This window comes from Aspergillus flavus, chromosome 1 (assembly GCF_009017415.1).
Source record: "Aspergillus flavus chromosome 1, complete sequence".
NCBI classification, from domain to species: domain Eukaryota; kingdom Fungi; phylum Ascomycota; class Eurotiomycetes; order Eurotiales; family Aspergillaceae; genus Aspergillus; species Aspergillus flavus.
The window spans coordinates 6,243,816-6,265,250 of NC_092406.1; the positions used below are offsets into that span (position 1 = coordinate 6,243,816).

Sequence of the window (21,435 nt, forward strand, 5' to 3'; positions counted from 1 at the left end):
ATGAAACTGATGTAGCAGAAGTGTTATCACAGTCGGATGTTGTTGTCTTTGAGATATTGATCGTATCGTTCTGGTCGGCCAGAGGGCTCCGCCACTGCAACATATGTATCCGGCCTGAGCAAGTATGCTGCATCTTTTCCCAAGCCGACCGATTGATATTTCTCATTCCAAGGAAAGATGTGTAGAGGAATTCCCTTAGAACGACACCACTCTTTCAACTCGTCTTTAGCTTCGCCATACACGTGGACCTGCCATGTGATCTCCCCAAAGCTTTGAAAATTATCAAGTTCGCCCACGGGAGCCCAAGGGATACGGTCGCCTCCTTGGACCATACCGGCCAAGCCAGCCGACAGCGCACTATCCCTATAATTGAGCATAATCTGGGATACACCACGGAACATCCTTTGTCGCACGAGACCAATCTTGGACAGAATAGGAGACACGTAAGGAATGAACCATGTCCGGATAAAATAGGACAGGTACCCCTCTGAGGCAATAGCGTTAAATGCAGTATCGGTTGTGTTGACCAGAAGTGCCGCGAACGCACGACGTTCGACTTCGTAGCTATCCAGGAGAGACATGTCGGCTTTGTCTTGAATAACTGCCGTAAGCTTCCAGGCCAGGTTAATGGCATCGCCGATACCGGTGTTCATTCCCTGTCCTCCGACCGGACTGTGAATGTGCGCCGCGTCCCCCACAAGGAAGGCCCGTCCGCTGCGAAAGGCTTCAGCTACCCTGTGGTGAACGTGGTAGGTGCTGAACCAGTTCACCTTGTCGATCTTGACGCCCACGGCCTTGCCGGCGTCCGGCGCAACGTCGTCGAGTGTGAGGTCGGAAATATCTTTCGTCAGTGCGCCTTCGTCGACGGCACCGTTTAGTCGTGCACGACGGTCTTTGTCGTACGCCATGAGCAAGAAAAATTGATTATCGTTGAGACTCAAGTGCGCTTGACCGTTAAGACTGGGTCCGCTGCCTTCAATATCGGCTACATAGAACAGCTTTGAGTATGTAGCTCCTTCGAACCCGATTCTGCAGTTCTGGCGGACAGCAGAATGAGCGCCGTCGCAACCCACGATAAAAGCTGCTTCGCAAGTCTCGATATCACTGTTCTCGATATGTGGTTTTGTGGTATTCCTCAGTCGCGCTGTGATGGATGACTCCTGCTCTTGGAATTCGGCTAACTCGCGATTCCGCTCAACATGCACCCCCATTGTATTCAACCGCGCCTCTAACAATCGTTCATGCTGATCTTGGGGGAAGATATGTATGAAGGGGTAGGGCGTCAGACCGGCGCCAAAATCACCAAACGGCACATGGGAGCGGTGCACTCCACCGGCCCATATATTGGTCGCTGCGATCTTATGGCCGTTTGCGACCACATCCTCGGCTAGGTCGAGTTGGCGATACAATTCGAGCGTGCGGGCGTGAATTGCCATCGCTCGTGACGTTGATGCCTTTGCTTCTGACTTGTCGATAATGCGCACGCTGATACCTTGGCGAGTTAACCACAGGGCTAGAACGAGGCCCGTTGGACCTGCTCCCACGATGAGAACATCGGTGCGTGTCATAGTCACAAATATGATAGGTGTGTCAAATGAGAAGTATTAAAATTCCGTAAATAAGCGATTTTGTGGGAAAGTAGTTGTTCTTGGATTTAGTATGCGTCTATACAACATGCTGAGAAAAAAAACCAATAGATCCCTAACGTATACTGCTCGTATTTAAATCCATCCTTTCTCGCGACCTTGTTATGACTCAGTTCACGATAATTAGACGTGGAGAACAAATAAGAGGCCGAATCGCGTCATGGGACGTTAGGCCCTCAGTTGGATAGTCCGCATCCATTCTGAATTTGGAGTAGAGGTCGGCGTATAGTTTCCGAAGAAAGCGAGATTTACGAGAAGGGCAGTGCAGTGTGGCTATATACATCGGGCTGGAGAGTCGGAATCGCCGATGATTTCCGCAGTCGGGCGGACAATGTCGGCCCGTCGGAGGTTAGCGACGCCGACCCGGAAGAAAGGTTGCTGATTCGAAACAGGGCCCGAGCGTAATTCTTTTTCAGTTCCCTCAACTTTCATTGTTCCCCGGATCTCCAGTCTTCCGTCCAGTCTGGGCCAGCTGTTGCCCGATCGGGTTTAGTGGCCCTGTCATGCCCAAATGGGCAAAGTGCCCTAAGGATCCATGCGAAGTGATAACCGTTTTGGGCGAGTTCTTTGTCTGGCGGATCCAACGAGAGCGATGGCCACCCCGTCATGTTAACTACTTGAAGATTAGATCGAGTCTGGATCATGGGGCGAGAATCCAATGGACCATGGAGCGGGTCACGACTCCGCAACCCTTCTTTATTCGGGTCACCCCCCCGTTCGTTCGTCCAACCTCCCTCCCGGTACGACTGTCTGCCTTTCTCTTTCTTCTACTCTACCTCCTGACAGGTCAATATATAGGCCAATTAACAATGTCCTCCACGCGCCACAATGCATCGGCAACCTCGTCTGAAAGGAAACGCTTGCGCGATAGACGCGCTCAACAGAACCTGCGAGAGAAACGGGAGAACCGCATGCGAGCTTTAGAGGAGCGGGTGTCCTATTGCGAGAAGAATCATGGCAACGAATTGATTCACAATTGTATGCTCACCGTGGAGACTGTTAGACGGGAAAATGAGCTTCTTCTAGCTCGACAAGAACACCTTCGTCGTCTCTTCCAGGGCTGGGAGGCCCAGGGCAATGGCGCGGCGGGGGCACGTCTAGCACTTTCTTCAACGTATATGGCCTCCGACCCTCTACCAGCACCGACGACACCGATTTGTAGCCCGGGCAGTGAGACAGTCTTGGTCGATCCCGAGATGCACACCATGTCTGGCTGGTCCGGCAATGGTATAGAATCTGCACATCTCGGGTCAACTACCGATGGTCTCACAACTACATCGATGCCTAGCACGTGGCCCGTGGGGTCTGACACTCAAAGCCCACCCTCGCCAATTATTGAGCTTGGGCTGGTGCCCAATATGCACTCCACCCCCGGCCCAGACACGTGCCCGTTGATGACCCCTAAGGAATATACCTATATCACCGCTAATACTCGTTGGGATGGGTGGCTAGCGGTGTCGGAGGCCATCGCCAAGCTACCACTTCTATCGACTCCCTTTGAGCTGCTACATGGCTCCAGGCATAACTGGCTAGCAGACCAGATCAACCGATTGCTTAGACGGATGAGCCTCCGAGAGCCCGACCGTTTAGCATACAGCTGGATCATGTATTCTTTTGTTAAATGGCGGGCCAACCCTTCCCCTCTTGCATATGCCAACATGCCAAATTTCATACAACCTGTGGCGGGGCAAGTACGGCAAGATCAACATGCTGATTTGGTTTTCTTCCTGTGGCCACAACTACGGCTGAACGTGCTGGAGAATTGGAATACCATCGATATTATAGAACTCTATAGATATGCCATCAGCGCCTGTAGAGTGCGGTGGCCGTCGTCCCAGAGTATTTGGGACTGGGATGACAACAACAACATGTTTGTGAAGCCTGAATTCTTTCAGACCTTCATGGACCGGAGTGGCTGGGGGTTAACATCGGTCTTCATCGATAAATACCCGCAGTTGATGAAGGGGATGGATGTGGAACACATCCGATACGACATTCCGTAGATCCGTCCATTGTTACAATTTGGTTGGAAGCGGACATGATGATTATACACGATGACTTTAATAATGAAAGGGATACTCCCGTTTGTCAGATTGCGCTCTCAGAGAAACCATCCATTTTCTCGAGGCGGATTCGTCGCAATCAGATTCCAGTATCCTGTTGGTCGATTGGCCATGGTTGGTTCACTCTTATGCACGGCACTGAATCAGCGTCGTATCCTTTTCTTTGAGACTTGACCGCCTCATATATTGACGCATAATAATTGGTTCAGCTGCGCCAGTTTGTGAGAGCGCTGAATCAGCGTGGGGGTACATTTTGAGCTCTGGTTTGACAAAGCCTCTGAATATATTTCTGTTTTCCAGGTGATGGCCAGTCCCATTGTTTATATCGCTAATTCCTAAGTACATATCGGTCAGCACGGATATATTCTGTCTTACGTGAGGTTTTATAGTTCGTGGATCGCTTATTTGTTAATTTGTCTTAGCCGTTCTTTGTCTCCAAGTCTACTCCTTCATATAGCTCTTACTACAACTAATTTCCTTCCCAAGACATGCTCATCTTCCGTATAATTCATCCACGAACAACCATACTCTGTGATGGTGAGATAGGTCTGTATATTCGAAAGACAAATTACTACAAGGAATATGGAACGTGAAGTCCAACATGCCCCCCTTGCCAGGGCTATTACACTTTCCCTCCATAGAGTACTGCATTCCCAGTGTCATACTAGTCCCTTCACGCTCCTTTGCTGGCCAAAAGCCAGACCGTAACACTGCACGAGTGGCACATCAACTTTGCCATTAGCGTCATAGATGCACTAAGCTAATCTACTTTCCAATTCGCCCCTTGATACCCAGTCCTTCCTCCCTGGAAAGTATATTCATCGCAGAGGTTATATTAAAACAAGGCCAATGCGCCTTCATCCACTCTGGCTCATCCCTGCGACATTCAAGGTGCGAGACAAACCTAATTCTTTCCAAGAGTTCATCTGGGGTTAGATTCGGCGAACTCCGTACAATCTGTTTGGATACTATCGCCTCGACGGAGCGGTAAGATACTCTCTTTGTATATCGAGCGTTATTCCAGTCGGATAAGTCAACCGAGATAGATGCAGAGATAATTATACCCGACAAAGCAGGATGATCCATCCTTTATTGTCTGTCTCAGGTTCACGCCACCGCCATACTGCTCGGAAGTCCAAAGCTCCGTGAGGCTTTTGTTATAGCTGGTGATCTGATATAGCCATTCCTGGATTTGCATTGTCACCGTCTCTCGGGTAGCACCTGGCCGTACTTCCGATGATTGTACTGGGAGGAGTTGTCACTTTCCATGGTTCAAGATCGTTAGGGCATATGTGGCGTCAGATAGGATGCGGTCATCCACGGAATGGCGGAAGGATTTCCCCGGACTATCAAGCTTGACAAAGCTCCTCTGCTCTAGCCCTTGTACCGGCACCAAGCGGTTTCCAGATCCGATGCTCTGTTACTGTTCTTATCAAGTCCACCTGTCAGAGATAGGGCTACTTGGAATCCGGAATAGTACAGAACACGTGATGTGGGTGGTAAGTAATCATAGAGCGAAATTAGATTAGAATCATGCTTTACTCTCGCTACATCTTATCTAGTCTTCAAGGTTTCGGCTTTAGTTTTTTCCTTTGAAAGACCGTTTCAATTTCCCTAGTAGTCTGCTAAGATCAGTAACTGTTTTTATTGAGACACTAAATCTGGATTTTAGAAGAAATAGTCTTACCGCCTAGAAACTAACTAGCCGCGGTGAAGATAATTTATAGAGAGAGAGAAATGAATCACACCCGAATACAGCCCCTATCCGGGGCTGTTCTAGGGTCATCAATGGCAGTTTAGTATACTGAGCAGCTCTCATGAGCAATTGTGTTACAAAAATGCGTATGTGTTGTAGTGGGGTGATGCTTACTATCCCCTCCATTACATATACATTAGGCAGATAAGTTACTAAAGTTAGTTAAATTAGACATTTTTTCTATTCTTCTATCGGCTGCACCAGCTGATAGAGTGGGAATGCATAGTAAGACAACGTGACCCACGATCAACGGGATTTACCTCACGGGGTTCGACATAGTAGCTGTGTGGCGACCTACGACCGCTTCAAAATAGCTACAGTTTTCTAGCTCTATAAATAAAGTATAGACTATTCTCTAACCGAAGGATTTAGGGACCCTATCCCGTGGCGTTGGATGGTGTCGGTAGTATTCTTGGGGCCAGGCCCCTACATACCAGTTAGTAGATCTGACATACCAGCTACTAGATCTGACATGCCAGCCAGTAGATATATTAACGCGTTAACGCGTTACCCTAGAATAATAAAATCACAGCAATATACTCGATTTCTCTGTCTCTTTCGAGCGGAGGAGCGGGCATAGGGGCGAGAGAAATCTGCCGATAATTTATTTATAGTAAAATGCCGAGACTCAAGGTGTTGGTAGACTCTACCACAATCTCGACTATAGTTGACTGAGTCTCCGCGTCCGCCTCAGTAGATAATCCGGTGGTATGTAGATCATAAATTCAATCTATTCTGGAATGCAGATATGCGTGTGATGATGTCACGTATCCCGCAATGTCTTCTACAGACGCTATTATAAGGACAGACCTACACGTTCGTCAGCCCATTATCTTGATTACCGTCGGTGCTGAATTCATTATCCGGATTGCTAAATGGCTGCCACAAGCTCTCCCAGGCAATCCGTGTCACAACAAATGTGACGTTGATACCGGAAGATACCACCAATCCAGTTAATAGGTTCTTCCCCAGGCGTATCCGGCACTGGAATGAGTTTCCTGAAGTACAAGAGAAGATATGGGATAGGTTAAATCGTGATCGTACGTTCACTCGCAAGCGCCGCTTTCGGAACAATAACTTCCTTGACGAGATCCACAAGCACACGCGGAGGCATACGATCTTTTCCGAGGCATCCTTACATGACTTTCAAAGGGATACTATGGAAAGGTTTGTGAATGATATCCTTGATGCTCTGCTACAGGACCATACTCTTCGCCGAGAGTTTCGACTTGAAGGAAGACGACGGAATCGGAGTGCGGATCAGTTTTGCGTGCATGTTGCCTCTGATGAGCGACGAATCCCTGCTTATGCAGTGGAGTTCAAGGCACCACATAAGCTAAGAATTCCAGACTTAATCTCGGGGCTACATGAAATGGAACCTGAGCGGGATGTTATTGATAAAAAGGGTGATACGTTCGAATTTCATGCTAGCCACTTGGTCGCTGCAGCAATCACACAGCTTTTCTCCTACATGGTGGACAGTGGGGTTCGAAACGGATACATTTGCACTGGAGAGGCCTACGTTTTCCTCCACATTGCTGACGACCCGACGGTAGTCTATTATTACCTGTGCGTCCCTAATAGAGATGTCAATCCCGAGGACAAGTATCATCTCCATCGAACTGCTGTGGCCCAGGTGCTTGCTTTTACACTCAACGCGTTGGCCGCCGAACAGCCATCTCAAGATTGGTTTGATGCCGCCCGGAAGAACCTCTCCACTTGGAAGGTGGAATATCTTCACGTTCTGAAGAATATTCCAGAGACAATCCGAAAAGATCCTCCCTATTTTGAATACAAACCTTCAGACTGGAAACCCGTTGAGCGATCTCCATATCACACACGGTCGCGAGGCCGTTGTCAGCCTAACCAGAAAACGTGTCAAGGAAGCTTAAAAAGGAATATCGCATATGAAGATGATTTTCCGCCACCATACCCTGCCCCAGCGACACGCGCGCAAAATAATCTCGCTGGCTCAAGTAATCCCAATAGAGGATCGAATACGAGGAAGTACTGCACCATGGCGTGTCTTCGAGGCTTGCTTACAAGGGGTCACTTGGACTTTCAATGCCCAAATGTTCATCAACACGGCCCTGTGAGACACCAAATCAATTCGAGAGACTTTACGCGTAAATTACATGCTCAGCTGCGGCAAGACCGACACAAAGGCTTTGAGCAACTACATATTCGCGGTCGAACGGGTTTTCTGCTCAAGGCTACCTTGCTTTCCCATGGATACACGGTGATTATAAAGGCCACCACCGAAGCAAGACAGCATAATCTACGAAAGGAAATCGACGCCTATGGGTCTCTACTGCAGTTACAAGGCCATTCCATACCGGTTCATATCGGTAGCTTCCAACCCCGCATGCCATATTGGTATCATGGCGAGCGTATGTCGTATATGATGATCCTCAGCTGGTCTGGGATCCGTATGGAAACCCTGCTTATGCAAAACGATGCCAATGCTTCTCTGTTCTCTCAGGAACGCAATAAGCTCCGAAAAATCCTTCGATCTCATGGTATAGTCCACGGAGACCTCGAATATCGCAACATTCTGTGGAATGATAGCCTTGGGCATGCTATCGTGATCGATTTTGAGGACGTGACTTGGGTAAAGAACCCACAGCCACTTGGGCCAACTTCGGGAAATGTGGCCAGGGGTAATGCTTCTGATAAACGGGGCAATTTGCATGGCCATAATACACTTCCATCGGCGCCCCGTCTCCAACCTAATACCATCGAGAATTACTCAATGAACAGTTCACTAAATATGAGAGGTGGCAATCGGAAGCCATTGAATATATCCCTAACATAGCTTATGTTGTGAAAAGTCAGCCTCCGGGATATTGGTATTTCATCATGTTAAAGCAGAGATCAAGCAGAAAGATCAGTATAGTGTTATGTATTTTGCATAAAGTTGTACTTCTCGCAGAATTTTCAACCCACTCTCTTCCACCTTAGTGGTCATGTGGTGTTATTTTAGGAATTCCCACTAATTGTTGATTTTGAAGGTGTAAAAGAGTCTCCTATGCAAAGGAGGTAACAGGCACGGTTTGGTCAGTATCATCACTACCGTTATCCAATGTATGCTGTGGCCTCCAATATTAGGCCTATACACGTCCGTCCACCATCGCACGGTCCCTCCTATACAGCGCTAACCCAAAGTCTCCCATTGTGGGTGCTTGAATCCTTCATTGCGCTGTAGAGTTGATAGACAGGGGAACTTAAACGTTTAATAAACTATGTCACTTTGATCCATGTCTCTATCCCAGAAAGATTCAATAGCCACATGTATAAATTAAACGGATCGATAGGAAGGGTAGTGGGGCGGGCCATACGCTATAGTTCTGTAGCATCTTAGAACACGGCCTGAATACCCCCTCGCGCCCATCGATAATTTTCATAGCCTTTACAATTTAGTTGTTGTGGCACAAGTCGTTACGGACACTATATTAGTGATACAAACCCCTGTTTCACTTTGAGGACATGTAGTGTCTCCATATGCAGAGCCTTGATGATCTTGATGCCAAGCCTCCTTGGGGTCCTCCGCGCTCTTAATTATTTAAAGAGGATGAAACCGGACCCCTTGATCAACTTCTCTTCCGCCCCTATCTTCCCGCTCTGTAGTATGAGTGTTCATCCCGCGGTTCACTGGACAAACATGGTGGCCACCGTATTTGATGCCGCCGGGTATGCCGATCTCGGCTCGCTGAGAAATTTCAAATCCGGCCATTCCAGAGATGGAATAATCATCGGCAACTAACCAGAAACTAAAGACTAGTCGAATGCAATGTAGCAGGAAATAGAAAAGAAAACAAAAATGGCTAACAGGACATTGCCCTAATTTTGGGACGGATGATAAGGGAACTAGCAATGCTGCAGAGAATTCAAGTGGGGATACACCGCCAGCCTGTGCCCGTGTCTTTGGTGGATCTGTTCCAGAGTTATCCACTCGGCCAGGGTCCGGTTCGTCTGGTAAAGCATATAGACTCAATGATTGTGCGGCGGGAGGATATTTTGGCGGCAAGACTTGGTCTCGATGCCTGAAAGGCACTAAGGCATTAACGATGACCTCAGGCATGATATCAGTCCACCTGATATTCACTCTCCATTTCCTCATCCAACACCCTTAGCGATCATGGCCCACCAGATGCATCCCCAGCCCCCATGGGCAACATCGGCTTATGGCGGGCTCTAACGTGCATGTGTTCGTTTGAAGCACGTCCATACGATGGATGATGTCGTGATTTACACAGCGCCTCAGTCACCCCAACTTTCAATGGGCTTATGATTTCGACATGCTAATCAATGCACATTCCTGGTTATGCAGTGTGATTCAGGAAAAGAAAAAAGAAAAATCCTTTTTCTCGGCATGACTACTTGCACCGATCCCTACCACACATGGAAAAGGCTGAGCGGCAGCCGCCAAACGTTGAATGGGATTCGGCCAGTTCAGCCACTATTTATCTATCCGGACCGACTTTCCTCTTGAAGCCGACCAGAAGGGTTCGCTTCCGATCCTTGGGATCATGAGTTCTCAATGCAGTTGATAGGTCACAGGGTCTGCCCGGATACGTTATCCTCCAATGTACGGCAAGAACAAGAAGCCGATCCGCGGTTCCAACAACCACCTCCGTGGTGATTGAAGTATCCGATGCTGAGAGGTTGAGAAGAATACCCAACAGCCACAAGGTAGCGGTCGCATATCGAGTCGATTCCCATCACCGCCTGAGCCAAGGTGTCTTCATTGGATACAGATTATCACCGTTTTGATCATGCCCCACAGGATCAGCACTGATCTTCATGTGAGCGCGCTTCTTTAAGACAGCTTCTGTATCATCGAACAAGTCGAAGGAAGACCAGAAATAGACCCTGAATTCATCCTATGGCTCAGAGAGCTCGCCACCAACAAAGCACGAGGCTGGAGGGACGTCGTAATAAACATATCACGCCAATGCTTGTGGCTTTTGCACTGAGCCCTGTTGCCAGGCGCAGTGGGTCCATTGCCACCGCAACCCGACGCTGTACAACAAACTTGATAGTCTGGCGCTGGCCAGTCCCACATCGCCGATCAGCACGGCCAGACACGTTCCCGCCAAACCTTGGATGTCGGACCCTTGGATGTCATTGTTGCACCATGGCTCGAGGTTGATAGCCCCAGGGCAAAATTCATGTCCCTGGCTACTGCAGGTCCGAAAGGTCTTCCGTCATTCGCCCACACAGCACAAGCAAAGCCCCAACCTCCCGACGTCGGCCATGGCCCGGTTCCCGACGATAGGATCCCCATATGTTGTTACCTTATCTAGCACTAAAACCGTGAGAAAAAAAATTCATAGCGGCTGAAGCGGAGGAATCACACTGTAGCCGCCGAGCAGCGACCTTCACACTTGATTCCAAGCCATTATAAAAGGCCCACCTTATTCCAGAGACCTTTCAAAAATTTCTCTCATACCACCATCATATACACTACTATCAGAAACAAACAAAGCTCACAGCTATCTCACAATAAAACATGAAGTTCACTGGTCTCGCCATTGTCAGCCTCATTGGCTGCGCTGCTGCCTTGCCTCCATTTGGTGCTTCTTCTACACCGTCCAGCTCGGTTTCTGTTTCTGTCACCCCGAGCGCTTCTCCCAGCTCGTCCAGCATCGCCTTCGCTGGTCTTAGCAAGCGCTCTGAAACCCCTTCTAGCTCTGCAGCTCCTTCCAGCTCCTCGGTCGCAGCCCCATGGGTATACCACAAGCGTCAATTTGCCACTCCCTCCAGCTCCGGTATTGCGTCCAGCTCTGCAACCCCATCCAGTTCCTCTGTTGCAGCCCCATGGGTCTTTCATAGACGCCAGTACGCGACTCCCTCCAGCTCTGCAACTCCTTCCAGCTCTGCGACCCCATCCAGCTCTGCAACCCCATCCAGTTCCTCTGTTGCAGCCCCATGGGTCTTTCATAGACGCCAGTACGCGACTCCCTCCAGCTCTGCAACTCCTTCCAGCTCTGCGACCCCATCCAGCTCTGCAACCCCATCCAGTTCCTCTGTTGCAGCCCCATGGGTCTTCCACAGACGCGAGTACGCGACTCCTTCCAGCTCAGCCACCCCCTCCAGCTCCGCAACTCCTTCGAGCTCTGCGTCCGTGACTCCCACCAGCTTCGCAGCTCAGAAGCGCAAGTTCTCTGGTTCCAGCAGCTCTTCGTCCGCCTCGCCCTCTTCTTCTTCCGCTACTCCTTCCTCCTCCGCTACTCCTTCTCCCTCTCCTTAAATCTTCTCCGAGGTCGAGAGTTCTGCCATAGGAAATCCATCGTCATGCCTTCCCACATGGAGTAAATTTGATCCTGCACTCTCGTGCACCGCTTGATCACGATCGGAGGCTGACACAATCCTCAATTCCTTCTGTATTTGTTTGTCACGACCACTACTGGTTTGTTTAATATATTGTTGTTTTGCTTTCGGGTATGCTGGCGTACACAGTTTTGCTTTTCTGTGTGATAGAGTCGGGTACTCGTCTGTTTGTTCTGTGACTAAATTTAGAAATAGAAGTTGTTCGTTTTATTATTTGTCCATTAAATAGTAGTCATAAGTACGCACTGATCCATCAGATCGACCATTCAATGTGGAAATACCTAAGAACACATGCATGCAGTGTTCAGAAAAAATCATTATTTTCGAAATTTTAAGTCCGAGAAATACAAAGACAAATGATGCGTATTTTCGCAATCATATCGAAGCAACTGTTTGGTTTCAAGAAGGTTAGTGATAGTCCATGCCTTTTCTCGGATGACCCATTCAGGTCGAGCCGAGAGTAGGGAATGTAACACTAACTGAATGTCTGCAAGTTGTTAAGGAAGACGCCATTAGAAATTAAAAGGCATATATTCAAGTGTGGGGTGTTTATTATTTATGTTGTTGATGGATTGGCACGGGTAGTGATGTGTTTCAAGGTAGAATGTGTATATCCACGAAAATATATATCACAGGTGCGCCAAATTATCATGACATAAATAGGTTTCGGTGACAGACAAGCATTAGGATGAGTGAAAACCAGAATCTTAGAACAGGAAATAAAGACCAAAAGAAATAAATTATAAAACAAAGGGGTAAAAAAATAAATATCTACGCATTTCAATGGGTCGCATTGCTTGCAGCTTGACATTGAACGCTGTTTCTGCGCTAACCACCGGAAGAATACCTGTTTGCCTACAAAAATATATTAGTTGAATTATGTAGCCTTAGTCAAAGAAGATACTGCCTCGACGATGTATTCAAACCAGGGGTTAGCGCTCTCGAACTAACTATCAGGAGATGGGGACGGCTTCTTCTCCACCAACTGGCTTTTCATCAACCGGGACTCTCGTTTCACACGTTCCTTGTCCTTGTCGAAGTGGACACCGAAGAATGTGAAATATTGCGGGGCCCCAGGAGGGGGATCCTCTGGGGCGAAGACACCTTCACGACTGAGTACGAGTATCAAGTAATCGTTACTCAGGAATTTGATATCACAATCATGCTTTGTTTCATTTTCGGTGAGGTTGACACCGTGTGGACTTGCGTATGTTGGTGAAGAAAAAGTCTCAAAGTAGAATCCGAAGCAGGAGTCGAGAATTACATGGCCATTCATCTTAGTGTGATCATCGGTCCAGTGATAAAACTTAACATATTTCGATGGATAATGTTCCGGCTTGTAGCAGTGGTCGAAATAGTCAGTGGAATACAGGCGGAAGTGTGTGTCGGCGATGGAAATCCGTGGGCGTCCATTGTGTTTTTCCAAGGCTGCTTTGAGAGACTTGTATGCATTTTGGACCTCTTCAATCTTGCTAATTTCATAGGCCCGCTGTTTGTCCTTTATTTCCTGCTCACTTTGAATAACGCCGTTATCGCGCTCTCCATCCGAAGGAGAGGGAATATCGGGATAGTATTTCTCATAGGAATCCCAACAGTCGCTCACGTCGGACTCGTCACCGTCAAGTGTATTGAGACCTTCATCAACTTCGTCCCCCTCAATCTTTGGGCCCTGAACCGCTGTCTCATCTTTAGGATACTTGATATGATCTGTGGCCTCGGATGTTTCCAGAGGCATTTCTCGATCCACAGCATGTGTTTCCGACAGTGAGCCAGCCAGCGGAAAGGTAGGGATGAAGGGTCCTGGCAACGGCACATCTGAGAAGCTTAACGGTGTTATGGAGTCTAGAGACAGCCACTCAGGTGGTGGTACTGGTTCCAATGCCTGTTGTGCCTCCTCTCTCTTCTTTTGCCTGCGCTTCTCCCTGCCCCGTTGCCTTATTCTCAACAGCCGCCGCAACCGAGCATTAGGCTGACCACCTGTGGCATGTTCAACGTGATCTGGCTTCGCTTTTTTGTCTTGGCGACGTCGATCATTTCTCCGAGGGGCATTCCTTACCCCGGCCTGCGGATTTGGATGCGTGCCGGCGGGTGCAGGCATTCTCGCTGATATGCCACTCCTGACAAGGAATTATCTGCTTATCATGTACTGAATCAAACACGAGAGAAATCTACATGTGCGACAGTCAGTCGCAAAACGTAAGAAGTACTTTTGGTTTCACTTCAGGGAGATTGAGCTACGCGGGTTATCGGATTAACTGCTAGTACAGCAGACTAAATTGAGGTGCCGGACTAACCGAGATTTTTACCGGACCCTTAGCGCTTTTACATTAAGCTACGGTTGTCATTCACTTATAGTTATCATTGTCTAGGTAGTGATATTCTAATCTATAGATATACTATAGTCTATTGTATACGATACTAAAAGTATGCTGCACTAAGTAAAATTTAAGCTCTATATCTCGGTTCACCGTGCCTCAAGTACTGTAGGATTAGATTTGTAACCGATTTAATCGAATATGTTGGACTATTATGATTGGGTAGAGCATCTACTAGTGGGAGCTTATCCATAGAACCCATTGGTTGAGATATCCAACTTCGGATGTGGTCAGGGAGTCAGCCAGGCGGTCCTAATTGGCCCGGCACGTAGATGATCTGGCTGCTGCTCACCCTTTTGGCTATAGGATATCTACACACCGTGTCTCTGCCACCACCTTCCAAAAATCTTTAAAAACATCTAAAAAAACTCGCTAGCTTGAATACTCCAATTAATCTATGGTTTTGAGCATCGAAAACAAACAATTTATGATATGATCCTTATCCCTTCCCTTGTGATGTCATAAGCATCGCCTTTTCTACTGGTCACCAATCTCCGGTGCAATTGCTAGTGCATCGTCTGATGGCCACACAACACCACCCCGCTTCTTCCTCGTCGGGTCTGGCTTCTCATCGTGGTGTGTGGCATGGTCGAATTCCAAGGTCTCCCAATCCTTCACATAGCCATGATGAAGCTGGTCTAGCCATCCGGAATAAGGTTCTCCCGGATCTACCGTCAGTAAACGCTTCCTTCTCCTGGAGCGCCAACCCATTCCAAAAATCTACAGAGGATTCCAATAATAGCAATAATCAAATGCAAAAACTATGATAAAATCATTTTTTTCGTTGAGGATGCCCTTGTACTCAACCTCCTCCTTCTCTCACTGTCCACTCATTTTCATGGCAGTCTCGCCATATCTTCCCCGTCGAACATCCCATGCATTCTCTAGCTTCAAATCATTGTCGTCATCCATGGAAACAGGCCGTGTCCTGTACCGGCCTATTGAGTACGTGGAGAGAATGGAGTATTATGAGCCTGGAGGGTATCACCCAGTAAAAATTGGAGATTGTTTCCATAATCGCTATCGGGTAATCCATAAGCTTGGCCATGGTAGTTATTCAACTATCTGGCTTGCTCGAGACGAGATATCCAACACAAATGTAGCAGTCAAAGTCTGCAGGGCAAACTCCAACCCGCGCGAGATTGATATACTGGCAAGGCTATCAAATCCTAAACAGCCATCAGACACAGGCAGATCTATCATTCCTTCGATATTGGATAAGTTCAACATCCAAGGTCCTAATGGTACTCACGTCTGTCTGGTAACCAGCCCAGCAAGGATGAGTGTCTCCGATGCCAAGAAGGAATCATGGATTAGCCTGTTTCAACTTGAGGTAGCACGGGCAATAGCCGCACAGCTTGTGATTGCAGTTCAGTATATCCACTCACAGGGATTTGTCCATGGTGACTTACACCGAGGAAATCTTTATTTTTCTACCATCTTGTGAATTTACTGAACTATCTACCGAAACAATATATAAAGAATATGGCGAGCCAGAATTTGAGCCAGTCAATCGCTTAGATGGCCAAAAGCTGCCGCCAGCAGGGGTACCCGAATATGGTGTGGTACCTATCTGGCTTGGAGAAGCAAGTGAAAATATATCTCTTCCAGAGTCAAGAATTCTACTTCCAGACTTTGGTGAAGCATTCTCTCCCGCACAAGAAAAAAGGTTGGAATCTCATACACCTCTGCTAACGCGTCCTCCAGAAGCTCGATTCGAACCTACAAAGTCTCTTACGTTCTCATCCGATATCTGGTCACTTGCCTGCACTATCTGGGATATTGTTGCCCCGAAAACACTATTCGAAGGGATCATGACAGACGAGGATGATATGACTTGTCAGCAGATTGGGCTACTTGGCCCGTTACCGACCGAATGGCAGGAAAAGCATGGAGAATCAATTCACCAGTCCAAATACCTAAATCGATCATTAGAAGACCGCTTAAAAAAGACCGTACAGCAAGCGCGTATCGAGGCAAGGATGCCGAGTTTTAAGTCAGATGAACAAGATGCTCTTTTGTCGATGTTACGCTCGATGCTTTGCTTTCAACCGGAACATCGTCCATCTGCTCAGCAGGTTCTTGAGTCTGAATGGATGGTGAAATGGGCTCTGCCGGAGTATGAAAAGATCCGCAACAGTCAATAATAATATGTATTTAGTACCGTTTATCTAGGGGATAACTTTAACATTGTCCATTGAAAACCTGGAAGCAAATGATAGAAGACCTGTGCAAACGCTAAAAGGCTACACACCGAAATGAACATAGGGGACCCAGTACATCGATCATCTATGAGATTCGAATCTGTCAATGTCCATACTCCGTTCCATAAATGAGATAAATCAGCATGCAAAGTAAGTAAGCTAAGCAGTTGTGGATATGACTGGAAAATGTGCTATTTCAGGCATGTGACGTAATTGAGCCCTATGTGGAAGAATGCTCCGCATAGGAATTGTGTCGTCTATTTCATTAAGCTCTGATTCACAATACAGTACTATAAAGTAGATGTCTGCTAAATTCAAGCCATGCTGGAATACCATTAATTTGAGATGACCGGAGTTTTACCGACTTGAACAGAGTTTGTATCCATCTCTTTCAAAACCCAACTCGCCATGCTTTTACGTGAAAGGAAGAAGCCATCGTCGCCGTGTCCCGTATATGTGGCTGTTACCGGTGCTTCAGCCCCATTAGTGAGGAAAGGTACCCTGAATAACGTCCATGGGAGCTGGGTAGGGTCCTGAGATGCGACAAATTCACCCAACCCGCGGAATTCTTGGTATGCACTCCCTGCGATAATTTTGATCAATGCGACGGATAATTTCCACTTAATGGCGCCTTTATCCAGAGGGGACGGATAGGAAGAGGTGCCAAGTACCATAGCCCGCTTGTAATTGTTCGCCACCAACATAGGAAAGATCAGTTTGATTGCCTCAGTGACAGGCTGTTCTCAAGTTCAGCAAATGTGAAGTTCAGACTAATAAAAATCAGACCGCTTACCGTCCCCTTTGACCCATATGTAGGGCCTGCAAATGACACGAAAATGCGTGCCCCACACCCTGCAGCTTGCTCCATTTTGGTGACGTCCTCAAACGTGCCGGGTATCACTGTGACATTGGGATTCCCGGAAACCTCCAGTGGAAGTTTTTGTGGGGTTCGTACAAGAAGGGTTAATCGGTGCCCTTGTCGCAATGCAGCGGAGCAGAATTCAGTCCCAGATGGGCCTGAAAATGAGGATCGGGTGAGAAGTCAACGCGCGAGTGTTTAAGTATACCAGGATAGAAGGCCACTCACCAGTGGCGCCAAACACGAGTATATGCTCGGACATTATCACGCCAGCCAGTGAAAGAACCAAGTTATTGGATTTGCATGAGACTCAGCGGACGAAATTTAAATATTGGTTCACGGTCGGTCATCCTGGTAACCAGAAGAAAGTAACACTATTTATTGGGTGCTTAGGAGGCATAAGTTTTATCATCTCATGGTGATGAATAATTAATAATTATCGCCCCAGGCTCAAAATGGCGGCGGCCGCCCAGCCGCCGAGATGGTGATTACGTAACTGTCACTATGCAGTTAACTAAGTTAGCCTCGAGACTATGATTAGAATATCTCCCTTACACATCGTTTTCAATTGATCAAGAGGTTATTGATAACTTACCACCGTCACCATGGACACTATTGATCTTGACAATGATGTGTCCCCTCAACTTGCACTGCGAGCATGCGTTTCTTGCAAATCGAGCAAGAAGAAATGTGACAAGACCCTGCCAACATGCAATCGCTGTGCCAGGTATGACATTTGTCGCTACTTGTTTCATGTAAAAGATTCTCACAGTAATTAATTATCGTATCTAGACTCTGCCTATCTTGCTCATATATTGATGTAGCAGAAACAAGAGCGGAGGATTTCACGAGTACGTTTCAAGCCGTCTTTGACAGGCTGGAGAGGCTCGAGTCGCGTGTTTTCGCTTCCGAAGAGGACCGACCTGCAGCCGCGCCTGATCAATGCAAGGGAGATAACCGATCAGACTGGCAGCTGAGACCCAGCCTGCTTCAGCCGTCTTACTTGGAACTTATTGTAGCAATGAATCTGTCCAAGATCCTTGATGAGAGAGACACCTCGGTGCGAGCGGTAGGCGAAAAATATCTCAGCGTAGTACATAATTATGCGCCGGTGATCTCCAAAGAAAGACTTGAATGCCGAACTCAAGAAGCAGAAAGTCTTGAACCGCATTCACCTTTTTTAGTATTCATCTCGAGCATTCTTTTACTGACGGAGGAGCCGGTGGGAAGTTTCGTTTCCTCTAACACAGCGTCTCCTCCGGACTTATACCGGACTTGCAAGCATAATTACACCGTATTTTTGTCGCTTAATGAACCCTGCATCGAGTTGATTCAAGCTGGCGTATTGATTGCACTATACGAACATGCTCAATGCATGGGAAGCCAGGCTTACCTTACGATTGGGACTTGCGCCAGAATGGCTGGCGCTATTGGGCTACTCTCAGCTACCTCCAGTGTTTCTTCGTCCTCAAAATTGGTGACCAGTAAAGAAGAAGAGACGAATATTCTTCTTGTAATTTATATCCTTGATAGGTACTACTCAAGTTTTAGTGTCCTGACTTTTTAGTCTTGTTCGCTAACATCACGGGACGATGACAGACATATCAAAATTGCGTCTAGGGTTGTCATGAAACATATTATTGATGACTACTCTCAAATTACGAAGCCCTCGACAGTTCCAGGTCTGGCTCTCTCATCATTAATAATGTCGAAACATGCCGATCTGACCTCCTACAGTGAATAGTCTGCAGTGCGAAGCGGATTGCTGTGATATCATGGTTCGCCTTCAAGCAATTCTCGGGTTTAGCGCTTCTGCCGGTATTACAAGCTTGTCAGCTGATGCGATATGGAATCATATCGGAGCCCTAGAAGCTCAGCTCCAGAGCTTGAAGGTAATTTTTTGGGGTCACCGTGGTGACTATTCGTGGCACAGGTGCATCGCTACAGTCTTCGCGTAAGCCTCACATGCAACTTTATGCCCGTGCAGTGGCTAAGTAGCTCGATCACCTTTTAGTGCGAATCTGTGTATATACACATACCGCCGGCTGCAAGCGGCAGGAGACAGTACCGCTGAAAGCTTTGAACAACGTCGCAAAGACAGCTTAGAACTACTTGGTTTGCTGATGGATATATCGAGTAGCCAACTCGATTTGAACACATCAACTGCAGTCTTTCCTTCTCCTTTTCCCATCATAATCCTGTTCCAGGTATTGGACTGTATGACCTCGCTAGAGAAGGTAGGGAGCGACTCGTTCTTACTCAGGGAGAGACAGACTTTCATGGATATGCTTCTGCACTTTAGTACGCGATGGAGACTTGCAAGTAAGCTATAAGAATCTCTGTTTAGAATCATAGTGGAGCTGACAAGTCTTTGTAGGACGTCTTTATGAAGCCTTGCCACAAACATAAACTGTCTCACTGGCCGAAAGTTGGTTGCTTATTGTCTAGGAGGGGAACTCGACAACTAGTGATTGGTAATTCTGCTGACAGATGCTCCTAACCAGCGGCCGCCAAAGTCCGCGCGATGACTAATTTGGAATTGTAACCAACTAGTCGATTAGGAAAAGTATAAAGTAGCTCTCCCAGCTATCAGAAAGAATAGTTGGATTATCATATTCGAAGGAAACTGTCACTTGATTCAATTAAGACTTTGTTCAGCCAAGAGATAAGATGGCCATTCTTGCAGTGTCTGGTGGAACAGGAAAATTGGGCCGGGCGGTTGTTGAAGCTTTGAAGAACAAGAAAAGCCATTCTGTATTCATTTTGGCAAGAAGTGTATGGAAACCTTTGCAATGTAATACCTCTGACTACTAGCTGACCGTCTGGTCAGACGAACGATGAACTTTCGGAAACACTGGATGTTCCCATTATCCCGGTCGACTATTCCAATGTTGGGTCATTGACGAAGGCGTTGGAAGAAAACAAAATAGAGACCGTTATCTCTACTGTTCCCATTTCTGATGAATCAGCAACCGACTCTCAGCTCAAATCTCATTGAGGCTGCTATCAAATCGAAGAGTACCAAACGGTTCATTCCCAGTCATTTCGGTATCATATATAACGAACAGTGAGTTTCGTTGTAGCCTATCAACCCGTCACTTCCGCTGACTATACATAGGCATGCCTCCGTTTTCCCACCTCTCAAGGGTAAACTGTTGGCTGCAGAAAAGCTGAGGTCATCTGGTCTAGAGTACACTCTGGTATCAAACGGATTCTTTATGGATTACTATGGCCTGCCCAAAGTGAAGAGTTACCTGCAGCCTTTTGTTTTCGCTGTTGACATAGCGAATAACAGCGCAACAATTCCTGGATCTGGTAATGTTCCTGTGGTTTTCACACACACATTCGATGTTGCCCAGTATGTTGCCGCACTTATCGGCGAGGAAAAATGGAATGAGAGAAGCATCATCATAGGCGATAAGTTAACATGGAACGACCTGGTGTCTCTGGCTGAAACCACTAAAGGTTTGTATATGCATCGCTCCGTACAAATTATGATCTTTTTTGACCTTGAAATTCTAGGGACGAAATTCGATGTCACATACGACGGTGAAGAGAAACTGAAGACTTTTCAAGTGACTGAACTTCCCTCGCATCCTCCTGTATATCCCTTTTTCGCCAAGGAACAGCTTCAATATATCTTGGCTGTGTTCGGTCAATGGACTGAGGCAGGGGCTTTCAACCTGCCGGACGAGGTTACCCTCAACAAGCAGTTTCCGGATATCAAGCCTCTCTCCATGAATGACCTTCTTCAGGCTGCCTGGAAAGTATAGAATATTCAAGCTAGGACATGCACATGCGAATCACACATCTATCCAAGTCAAAAGCCCATCTCCAAAAATAACCTTATCTTGCCGAATGCAGTAGCTGAAGTTCACGTTCATAAAATTTCATTGCGCAGTAACAAAGACTGTCCTATCCAGCTATAGAGTAGGGAATACGGGACAACGCTCAATTCAAGCAGCCCATACTGTATAACAATACTAAGTAGTCCATTTCAGAGTTTTGGAAGGTGATTGCAGATAATAGTAACGATCAACTAGTGGCCAGTATCCGTTCGAGCCCTGTTCTCCACACCCTACGGTTATACGCGTTAAGCGTCCACTCGAAGTCGTAATACAACAGGGTAGATCCATTGTTTAACTGGCTACCTCCACTTCGGACTATTCCCAGTAAGCTAACTATAGCCTGCAACCACC

General features: G+C 47.2%; 9 protein-coding genes across 9 annotated transcripts; 6 read left to right on the forward strand and 3 right to left on the reverse strand.

Moving 5' to 3' along the window:
• Window positions 1-26: 26 nt before the first annotated feature.
• F9C07_11344 (putative FAD binding monooxygenase) lies at window positions 27-1,568 on the reverse strand (the record flags this gene model as incomplete). Its single annotated transcript, XM_041283942.1, has 1 exon — window positions 27-1,568. The coding sequence occupies one exon, from the start codon at window positions 1,566-1,568 to the stop codon at window positions 27-29; it is 1,542 nt and encodes a 513-aa protein (XP_041139847.1).
• A 386-nt stretch (window positions 1,569-1,954) lies between these two features.
• F9C07_2280332 (uncharacterized protein) lies at window positions 1,955-4,218 on the forward strand. The gene is made up of 2 exons (XM_041283957.2): window positions 1,955-2,386; window positions 2,445-4,218. Exons 1-2 carry the CDS (start codon window positions 2,305-2,307, stop codon window positions 3,647-3,649), a joined length of 1,287 nt encoding a protein of 428 aa, XP_041139846.2. The 5' UTR covers window positions 1,955-2,304; the 3' UTR covers window positions 3,650-4,218.
• A 1,593-nt stretch (window positions 4,219-5,811) lies between these two features.
• On the forward strand, window positions 5,812-8,404 carry F9C07_2280333 (uncharacterized protein). Its single transcript, XM_041283952.2, has 2 exons — window positions 5,812-6,281; window positions 6,355-8,404. The coding sequence occupies exons 1-2, from the start codon at window positions 6,243-6,245 to the stop codon at window positions 8,278-8,280; spliced, it is 1,965 nt and encodes a 654-aa protein (XP_041139845.2). The 5' UTR covers window positions 5,812-6,242; the 3' UTR covers window positions 8,281-8,404.
• A 2,573-nt stretch (window positions 8,405-10,977) lies between these two features.
• Window positions 10,978-11,718, forward strand: F9C07_11347 (uncharacterized protein; the record flags this gene model as incomplete). The annotated part of the gene is made up of 1 exon (XM_041283956.1): window positions 10,978-11,718. One exon carries the CDS (start codon window positions 10,978-10,980, stop codon window positions 11,716-11,718), a length of 741 nt encoding a protein of 246 aa, XP_041139844.1.
• A 434-nt stretch (window positions 11,719-12,152) lies between these two features.
• On the reverse strand, window positions 12,153-14,041 carry F9C07_2280335 (uncharacterized protein). Its single transcript, XM_041283946.2, has one exon. The coding sequence runs from the start codon at window positions 13,894-13,896 to the stop codon at window positions 12,745-12,747; it is 1,152 nt and encodes a 383-aa protein (XP_041139843.1). The 5' UTR covers window positions 13,897-14,041; the 3' UTR covers window positions 12,153-12,744.
• Window positions 14,042-14,963: 922 nt separating this feature from the next.
• F9C07_2200420 (protein kinase) lies at window positions 14,964-16,320 on the forward strand (the record flags this gene model as incomplete). Its single annotated transcript, XM_071509480.1, has 2 exons — window positions 14,964-15,569; window positions 15,592-16,320. The coding sequence occupies 2 exons, from the start codon at window positions 14,964-14,966 to the stop codon at window positions 16,318-16,320; spliced, it is 1,335 nt and encodes a 444-aa protein (XP_071366147.1).
• Window positions 16,321-16,680: 360 nt separating this feature from the next.
• Window positions 16,681-17,578, reverse strand: F9C07_11350 (uncharacterized protein). Its single transcript, XM_041288068.2, has 3 exons — window positions 17,465-17,578; window positions 17,171-17,394; window positions 16,681-17,114 (listed from the first exon to the last, which is right to left on the reverse strand). Exons 1-3 carry the CDS (start codon window positions 17,496-17,498, stop codon window positions 16,713-16,715), a joined length of 660 nt encoding a protein of 219 aa, XP_041139841.2. The 5' UTR covers window positions 17,499-17,578; the 3' UTR covers window positions 16,681-16,712.
• A 263-nt stretch (window positions 17,579-17,841) lies between these two features.
• Window positions 17,842-19,645, forward strand: F9C07_2228971 (uncharacterized protein; the record flags this gene model as incomplete). The annotated part of the gene is made up of 6 exons (XM_071509836.1): window positions 17,842-17,963; window positions 18,029-18,769; window positions 18,836-18,918; window positions 18,974-19,190; window positions 19,251-19,558; window positions 19,614-19,645. 6 exons carry the CDS (start codon window positions 17,842-17,844, stop codon window positions 19,643-19,645), a joined length of 1,503 nt encoding a protein of 500 aa, XP_071366148.1.
• A 261-nt stretch (window positions 19,646-19,906) lies between these two features.
• Window positions 19,907-21,009, forward strand: F9C07_2200421 (uncharacterized protein; the record flags this gene model as incomplete). The annotated part of the gene is made up of 5 exons (XM_071509481.1): window positions 19,907-20,011; window positions 20,067-20,183; window positions 20,206-20,303; window positions 20,355-20,701; window positions 20,759-21,009. The coding sequence occupies 5 exons, from the start codon at window positions 19,907-19,909 to the stop codon at window positions 21,007-21,009; spliced, it is 918 nt and encodes a 305-aa protein (XP_071366149.1).
• Window positions 21,010-21,435: the final 426 nt, after the last annotated feature.